Source organism: Berghia stephanieae, chromosome 2 (genome assembly GCF_034508935.2).
Source record: "Berghia stephanieae isolate SIO BIC M18660-M18661 chromosome 2, UCSD_Bste_1.3, whole genome shotgun sequence".
Lineage (NCBI taxonomy): Eukaryota > Metazoa > Mollusca > Gastropoda > Nudibranchia > Aeolidiidae > Berghia > Berghia stephanieae.
Window position 1 is genome coordinate 39762685 of NC_088361.1, and position 9717 is coordinate 39772401.

Sequence of the window (9717 nt, forward strand, 5' to 3'; positions counted from 1 at the left end):
ACAGCGAACACTGAGGGCATCATGTAAAAAGGAATTGTCATTAAAAACGATGAACACCATGAATCATGGAGCTTCTCCCAGATTATGAAAATACTAATGAAAAGGTAAAGATGGAAAGGCTTTGGATGGGAACAGCACAGATAATGGATGTTTCGGGTATAAATCCCTTCGTCAGCAAAACAATAAAGAATGGAACGTTTAAAACAAATAACACAAAATGTTGTAGTATTTTCACGATCCCAGGCTTTAGGCACCCCCCCCCCCCTCAACCGCTCCCAGATTCTATAGCGCTGGAGATAAGTAACATCTGTATTTGTTGGTCTTCTAACAAAGCTGCTCATTATTTTTTCCCCTCTTTTATTTTGTTCTCAATTGGTGTGTTATGACACTTTTAAAAATCAATTTTGTTTTAAAAGCATAACAACATTGTTAAAAGACACCGTGATCGTTCACTGCATGAAACTATTATAGAATCAATAACAATAGTATGTATAGTGGGGATCTGTCGAAAAAGACGATAACTACTATTTTAATGATATGATGTTAAGGGGTGTATACTTTATGATAACAATACTTAATTGATACAGCTAATTTTTCACAACATTTGCTCCTTTCTAAGTCTCTATAATATAATGTTTCTATATATAATGTTTTACGAGTAATACCAACAATGCCGAGTAAGAACAGAAAACGCGGCTACTTGACATCAAAAGTAGAGTTGTTATTTTTATCTATATGAAATATTTTTATCACGTGACTTTTTCAATATAAAGAATTATTTTTTTTAGATATTTGTTTTATCTATTGATTTTTCATTAAAAAAAAAAAGAAAGTGGAGTTCATGTACTGGTTTCGTTTTAAAAGTGAACTCTCACACAAACATCAACATTATCATTTATTCCTACATGGCATAGATTATAATGCTTTAATGTGCCATTTTAATGGATGGGATTGAAAAACAAAGTAGGTAGTCATTTTCTAAATAGTCTTTGACTGAAAAATTTAATTCGCTTCTTCATCTCAATGTAAAAGTAACACCAAATGACTTTTCGCGATCCTACTTGCCGAAAAAAGAGTCTTTGACTGAAAATTTAATTCGCTTCTTCATCTCAATGTAAAAGTAACACCAAATGACTTTTCGCGATCCTACTTGCCGAAAAAATAGTCTTTGACTGAAAAATTTAATTGGCTTCTTCATCTCAATGTAAAAGTAACACCAAATGACTTTTCGCGATCCTACTTGCCGAAACAAAAGACGTACCAAATACTTTTCTGTCGTCTTTCTGGATTTTAAGTGACGTTTTATTGTTTTTATTGTTTTTGTTATTGGCTGAAGAGTGCTTTTGCGCCTAAAACGTTCCGCGTTTCGTTCTGTAGTCTGTCTGGATGTCAAGCGACGTTTTTATTAGTGTCTTATTGTTTTTGTTATTGGCTGAAGAATGGTTTTGCGCCTATAACGTTCCGCGTTTCGTTCTGTAGTCTGTCTGGATGTCAAGCGACGTTTTTATTAGTGTCTTATTGTTTTTGTTATTGGCTGAAGAGTGGTTTTGCTCCCGAAACGCTCCGCGTTTTGGTATTTTGCTAAAAAAAAATTCTAACTTTACGTGAGTTACGATTATAGACACTCTTAGGTCTTAATATGTGATCTGCCGTCTCAAAGCGTTATTGTATATATGGGAATGAACTAGGTGATTGAAATGGATTTTTAAAAGCCAAAAATAATATGTAATCAGGGGATGATATTCTGACTCGATTTGATGGAGAATTAATACAATTTCCTTCTACATCGCCAGAAAAAAAATCGTATTTATTATAATTTTATTGACAAATAACGAGCAGGCGCCGATGTAAGATAAAGATCTGAAAAAGTGTGTATGAAAAAGTGCCAGACAAAGCAAGAAAGAAATACCCCCCCCCCCCCCCTCCACCCGCCAAAAAAAAAAAGCAAACAAAAAAAAAAAACACAAAAAAACAACAAACAAACAAACAAACAAACAAACAAACAAACAAAAAACCTACAATAGTTAGCTTGCCTCGTGTAGGAATCGAACCTCAGACCGGTAATCGGGGCATAATAAAAAAAATGTGAGCTTTTATATAGAGTAATATCCACTAAAGGTGCTCAAATCGCATTACAAGGGGTACCTGGCCAACAACAAAATTTAACATTTTATAGGACGGGACATGACACCTGTTAGGCGATATTACAATTTTTTTCCAACAGAACCAATTCCGTTAACGGTCAGGTATTCATTTTACACCCCGAGTACGGTGAGAGAATGTGAGTAAAAAGCCTTTTCCAAGGACTCAACTATGCGCCGAGCGAGACTCGAACCCATGATCTTCCGATCCGAAAGCGAGTGTCATACCACAAGACCACATCGCCGCACTGTTTTTAAACGATAGATCACATAATATTATTGTTGTTATCACTTTTCTGATTTAAAAAAAAAATATTGAATGAAGTAACCATTCATACCTGTGTTTCTGTAAGCTGTAACTTGGCAGCTAGTGACTTTCTCTCCTGCCCTACGACGTAGTGGTTTTTCTCAAAGGCTTGTTCCAGTTGAAGAAGTTGGTTCGGGGAAAAGGCTGTTCGATTCCTCTTTGGTTTGCGATAGGGGTGGAATAGGAGACCTGGAGGAGGGCCCACTGTGATGAATGGAGAAAAAAAAAAGTATAATTTTTAAAAGGCGACTTGGAAGACGAGGATTTGGTAGAAAAAAAAATAGAAAAGGAGAGTGAAGTGAAAGAAAGAGGGAAAAGAATAATAATCATATTATTACCATTGTTTTATAGTTGGTGCTGTTTTGTTCTTTTTTGTTGTTGTTGTTGTTGGTGGTGGTGCAGTTGTTATTGATGATGATGATGATGATGATGATGATATATGATCATGAGGAGGAGGAGGAGGTGGAGGATGCGGATGATGATGTCGGATGGTGTGATGTGGTTGTGTTGATTTGCTGTATGTTATTGCAAAAATAAAAACGATGAAAAATGAATTATGACCGTGAGAGAGGATGTTAGAATTTTTTTAAAGCAATCACATGTTGTCATTTTGGCCTAATATTAGCCAATACATTTGTTAAAATGCTAATGTTTTTTATAACGTGAAAACTACATAAACCTTAACAAAATTGAATAATGGCATTTAATTTTATTTATAACCCATCGAATCATTGAATAAGGACACGTACCATTTTTAAAAACAAAGTGACAACTTTTAGTTTTAAAAATACATAGAACCCTATTACTAAAATTTCAAACTTCAAAATGGCAAAACAAAATGTCATATCTAACACGGCCTACATTATTATATAATTCCATTTTTGTTTTTTGTTTTTTGTTTTTTTTTTGTATTGTTTGCAAAGATGATTTATTTTGACATTTATGTTTTACTCCAAGCACGGAAATGAAATTCTTTTTGATTTTAAAGTTAAATGGATTTGAAAACCATTTTAAAATTATACTTATGAGCCCATTATGTGTTGATTTATGTGAAATAGTTATTCACTTTTTACATTTCCTACATTTTAAACTTAAAGCATTAAAATGACTCGGAGTAAGTAAAGTGTATTTCAAATCAATTTAAACATTCGCCACGAGTACACTTTTCGAGTCATAAACCATTATCGATACTGGCATCGTCTTCATTGTGATAAAACTCCGATGCAATTATCGGTAATATCGATAATAAGTGGCTCTACCGGTAAGTGCTGCTTCCATTTAAGAGATGTCAAACTATCTTAATGTTGTAATTTTGCTTCTATGCATTAGAATATTATTTACTTTCAGAAAATGCATCAATAAGTCTCAATCTGGAGCTGTACAGTTACCGTTTATTTTGATAAGAGAATAATATTCAAGATTTTGAGATGACATTTCTCCCCTTTCCTTTTATCCCCTGGGGCAGGAAATGGCAGCAAATCTGTCTAGGCGAAACGAGAGCGATTAGGGTCGGGATGGCGCTGTTACTGTAATCGCTTTAGACGGCTGGGGAATCGATTTTTTTTTTTTTTTTAGTCACATCGGATCTTCCTTATTGACGTTATTTAAACTTCGGTTGGACGTTGGGTGTGATTTAACCTGTGCTTACTTGGATCGAATGGGCGGGGGGGGGGGGGGGGGGCGGGAATCAGGGGGGGGGGGTGTATGTGGGGAGGGTGGGGGGTGATTTGACGAGATGGGCTTATTTTAGAGGATAGATAGATAGATAGATAGATAGATAGATAGATAGATAGATAGATAGATAGATAGATAGATAGATAGATAGATAGATAGATAGATAGATAGATAGATAGATAGATAGATAGATAGATAAAGATAGATAGACAGATAGATAGAAATATAGATAGATAGACAGATATATATAGATAGAACGGGTAGTAAAAAACAACAAAAACCCGGTATTATTACATTGTATCAGTAAAGTAACATGACTGTATCGTCTTATAAGTTTAATGCTATGAAATGAAATGAACCCAAAAAGTAATCGGCTCGCTTTTTATTGCGAAAAGGCGAAAAGCAGACAAAACTACTCGCTACATTCTGGCATCGGAAGCTCAACTGAACAATGTTTTGACCTGAAACAAAGTCAAGCACTACCGACTTTGGTCAGTAATCAGATAGGTGAAAGTGGGCGCAAAACCTTTGGCGTTGACTTGTATCCTTGGGAAAGACACTTTATAATATACATACCCCAATCAACAGAGGTGTGAGTTAGTACCTTGTTACAGGCAGTAACAGAAATTAAGAGCGCTAACACAATAAGGACGCCTAGCGTGACAGGTACTGTATGGAATTGAAATATTATTGCTGGTGAAATAAATGAAGCGTCGTAAAGTGCATTGAGAAAGGTAAATCAATGAAAATGCGCTTTATTTTCAAATGCTCACATTCTATTTAGATAGGTCGCTCTTTTCTACCGCACAGAATTTGTTTGTTTGTTTGTTTTTGTTTTTTTTTTGTTTTTTTTTTTTGTTTGTTTTTTTTGCTGTGTCTAATACATAAGAAACAGTTATCCACCAGTACTGGGTAAAGGAAATTTCGTAAAAAAAAAAAAAAAAATTAATTAAAAGAAAAACTTCCAACGTAAGAAAAAAAAACTTGAGCTTTTATATAGCGCAATATCCACTAATCGTGCTCAAAGCACTTTACAAAGGGTCCCTGACCAACAGCAGCACGTAACAAGTATAACGAGACATGACGCCTGTTAGGCGATATTAAAGTTTGTTTTTTTCGGACAGAGACAACGCTGTAAACGGCCAGCTAGGTACTCATTTTACACATGAGTACAGTGAGAGAATGTCAGTAAAGAGCCTTTTCCAAGGACTCAACTGGACGCCGAGCGAGGCTCGAACCCAGGACCTTGCTCCGATCCGAAAGCGAGTGTCATACCACTCGATTACATTATAGTCGCACAACGTAACAAGAATCGAACCAAGATTGGTAACGTGTGAACCAAGTCAGTGATCTACCATTTAATTTATTGACCTGCAAAGTTAAAACGTAACAATTCTTATAACCAGTTTGACTTATTGAACGTATGAGCAATTTTCAAACATACAAGAGCAACACCAACAAAAATAAAGAGTTAAAAAAACAGTATTCTGGGTACGATGTCAGTTTTGCTGTAAGTACTATCATTACAAAAGTACACTCTAACATCCACACTGTGTCATCAAAACAATTTTCAAGCATTAACAGCTACTCTGAGCTATACTTTGCATTGAGCGTTATTTTACTTTTCAAAAACATGAGATAATATCAGAGAACATTTTTTTTAAAGTCATAAATGTATGATTATTTTTTTAAGTCAAAAAAAGAAATATAAGCTCGTGGCATTGCAGACAGGAGGGAGGGCAAATTATCTGACACTTTGCTAATACCGCATCCATGCAAATGTCTTTCATGCTCGGAAAATGGCTTTTTAAGGTAAAACATCTTCCAAATGACTTAATAACGCATTATTAACGTGGCAATGGGCCCCATTATTCTTGTTACTGGAAATATTTGCTTTCGATTTTCAATTATTGCTTGTGACTTGTTTATTCCATTAGCAGAGAGTTATGGTTCTTAATTTTCCATTATTCGTTAATATTACCGCTCTCTCATTCACCCTGCTAAATTATTTCTAAATCTTTTCTTTCCTTACATCTCTCCGAAAATTCATTCATTCGTTCGTTCATTCATTCATTCATTCATTCATTTATTCAATTGTTTATTCATTCATTTGCTTATTGATTGATTCATTCAAGAAATGTATCTACGTTATTGTTTGTTGGCGGATATTTTCTTATTCTCTCCACTCCCCCCCCCCCTCTCTCTCTCTCTCTCTCTCTCTCTCTCTCTCTCTCTCTCTCTCTCTCTCTTGTAAATGCTTGTGATTTTATCTTGACGAGTTATACGCTCGAGAAAATTTTGACATAATATTATGTCATATTTTCTATTAAAAATCAATAAATAAAAAAAGGTTGTGGGATGAGAAACGCAATGAAAATAAAAATAAAGAGAGAGAGAGTGAGAGAGTGAGAGAGAGAGAGAGAGAGAGAGAGAGAGAGAGAGAGAGAGAGAGAGAGAGAGAGAGAGTGGTTGAAGCCTTACTTGGATATCGATGGTGCATGAAACCTGGATACCGTGCTGCCAAGAGGGGATGTGTGGGATGGGGAGGGAGATCACGTGGGAAAAATGGGCTCATGGGAAGTGGGGAGAACTGTGGACCTCCAATGCTCATACCGAGGGGGCCCGCCGCCGCAGCAGGGGACCCACCCAAACTGTTTATTGACGCCAACGTCCGGTTACAGACCCGCAATGGCGGATAAACTCCGTTTGAGTCCAAATTTCCAGCGTGAAACCCGCCCAGTAAATGTTTAAATTCTTCACCACTCCAAGCACTTATTCTGTTTTCTGTCTCTTGAGGGGACACGCATTTTTCGACCATTGGGCTCGGAGGAGTGTGTGATGGAGATGATGAGGAGGAATTTTTTACAGGTGGAAATGAAGAAGGGGTGAAGTTTCTGTTCCCATCAACGCCCTCCGATCTTCTGTGATGATGAAGTTCTCGCTCTCTCGCGAGTTCGGCCTTTTCTTTGAGTTCACGAATATCTCTGAGTTCTCTCTCCCTCTCTCTCATTGACTCTATAACCATTTCTCTCTCCCTTGCCTCTTTTTCCCTGAAAATTTCGATCTCCCTCTCGCGAGCCGCTCGTGTTTCTTTGTCTCTCAAGTTTCTAAGATTTTCTGCTCTTTCTCTCATGAGTTCGTGTTCTCTTCGCATGAATGACTCCCTCTCCCTCTCACTTTCTCGCATGATATGTGAACTTGTCTCCCGCTCTGAGAGATGATGTTTGTTATTATTTTCGTTTATATTTTGCAAATCTTTTGGATGAAGTGTTAGAGGTAAAGGTCGTGAAGGAGATGTTGCCGGAGAGGATATTGATATCGGAGATGGGATTGATTTGGTTGATGGTATTGGTGATATGGCTAAACTCGGAGACGTTGCAAACAGCTGGGAATGGTGATGATTATGATGATGATGGTGATGCTGAGATTGTTGCTGTTGGTGCAGCTGTGTTGACGGTAGTCGAGGTGATGGCGGTGGTGAGTCATCTGCCTTCCCGATGAGGGATTCTATGGAGAAACCATGTCTTTTGGGCAGGGAGGATGTCGGAGTGGTTGCGGCCATGACTGCTACTGCTGCAGTCATCTTGTGCTCAAAAGCTGGGCACGTGATCGAAAATTTGTTGATGATGACGATTTTGTTAGATGTATTTTGGTGTTTTTTCTATTTGTCGTTCACAAAAAGATATAAGACCGTTGGTGAATTGTATCGATGAGGTCATAGACAATGTTGTTGAGGACCTTCAGTCGAATATTATTTTTCGATATTCTGAAATGAAAGATTATGAAATTCTATTAAGATAGTGCAACATATGTATATTATATCTCAAAAATTGAGAAAAATTAGTTATATTGAATTTATGTTAATTAATCTGCTATGATAATAAAGAGCTAATTGGCTTCTAATGCTCATCAAAGTTTAGATTCTAAATCCGTTTTGACGAGGTGTAATCTAATTTTCAATCATTATCACACAAAAATGCAATACCACCTCACAGGCGCCATGTCTCGTCTTATATGTTGAGCGTTGCTGGTGGCGTGAGACCTCTCTTGTGTGCACATAATCTAGTGGATAATGTACTGAACAAGTGTGTATTCTTGTATTTTTCTTTCTTGCTTTATCTGAGCTCGACTGATTTTTTGGGATGTCTTTTTTTCTTGTATTTTACTTTCTTGCTTTGTCTGGCACATTTCATACACACTTGTTCAGTTCTTTATCTTACACCGGTGCCTGCCCCTTAATTTGATATAATCTAGTGGATAATGCAAAGCTCAAGTTTTTGTGCATTTTTATTCTTTTTCTTCAATCATAAAGGAAAAAAAGTATATACTACATCTGCAGGGTTGTTTTGTTTTTTGTTTTTTGTTGTTTTGTTTTTTTTTTCAAATCAAGCTGACAATAAATTATTCTATTTCTATCCTTATCAAAAGAAGCGATATAAGTAAATTGTAAATTAAATCGTTTGAGTTAAATCACGTGTAATTAAAGCTGTAATATGAGCACATCACACAATTTAAAATGCGTTTAAGGGCCCATTTGGTCTTATTGTGAATTAGATAGTATTGATATCCCACCCGTGATTACATGCAAATGAGAGAGGCTGTTGTGATATTTATTTGAACATAGATTAGTAAAGCTAGGGGCCCGAGATGCCGAAATCCTAGTAAAATTGAAATGGAAGCCCTGAATCATTAGATAAAAGGGAAACTCCTGCCAGCTGTCTGATGCAACGAATTGGAGGAATATTAACAATACTTTGATCTTTGGTATCAGGTATGCTTTTAAAGGCATGTTTGTTTGTTTTGTTTTTTCCCCCTATCATTTCTTTTTATTCACTTTCCCACCCACACCCTCTGTGTGTCATCTATCTATCTATCTATTTATCTATCTATCTATCTATCTATCTATCTATCTATCCATCTATCTATCTATCTATCTAAACTATCTATCTATCTATCTATCTATCTATCATTCTATCTATCCTTCTGTCTGTCTATCTATCTATCCTTCTATCTATCTATCTATCTATTTTATCTATCCCTTCTATCTATTATCTATCTTTTCTATCTATCTATTATATATCCATCCTTCCATCTCTCTCTCTCTTCTCTATCTATCTCTCTCTCTCTTCTCTCTCTCTCTCTCTCTCTCTCTCTCTCTCTCGTTTCATTTCTTCTTCTTCTTCTTTCTTTATGCGTCTCTTTATCATATAATAGTCTATTTTTTCTAGTGGAATTAATTATACAGTTTAACCATTCGTTTTGTGTTTTTTTTTGGTTTCGAAATAACAGCTAACTGTACCCAGTTGTGATTGGGCGAATAGAGAGAATCCTTTCGGATAACTCAACGATCATTCCTCTTTTGTCTGATTTATTATAGGTCTATATTTGTTTAATAACAATTATTTATTCATTTATTTATATATCTATTTTTAGTTATTGATTGATTTATTGATTTATTGATTTATTTACTTATAGATTAATGTATTTACTTATTTATTCAATTATTATTAATTGTCTGTTTTTTATTTTTATTTACCAGTTAGTTGATCCAAGTTGTGATCGAGCGAATAGACCATGCAGTTATATTAAGATTAG

General features: G+C 35.8%; 1 protein-coding gene across 1 annotated transcript in view; it reads right to left on the reverse strand.

Moving 5' to 3' along the window:
* Positions 1-9717, reverse strand: part of LOC144964850 (uncharacterized) — a 30704-nt gene that overhangs the window by 16241 nt on the left and 4746 nt on the right. Inside the window, exons 2-3 of the mRNA XM_078899560.1 lie at positions 6604-7888; positions 2480-2652 (exon numbers count right to left, since the gene is read on the reverse strand). Of these exons, the coding sequence (XP_078755686.1) occupies positions 2480-2652; positions 6604-7705 (1275 nt within the window). The 5' untranslated portion in view covers positions 7706-7888. The remainder of the gene's footprint in view (positions 1-2479; positions 2653-6603; positions 7889-9717) is intronic.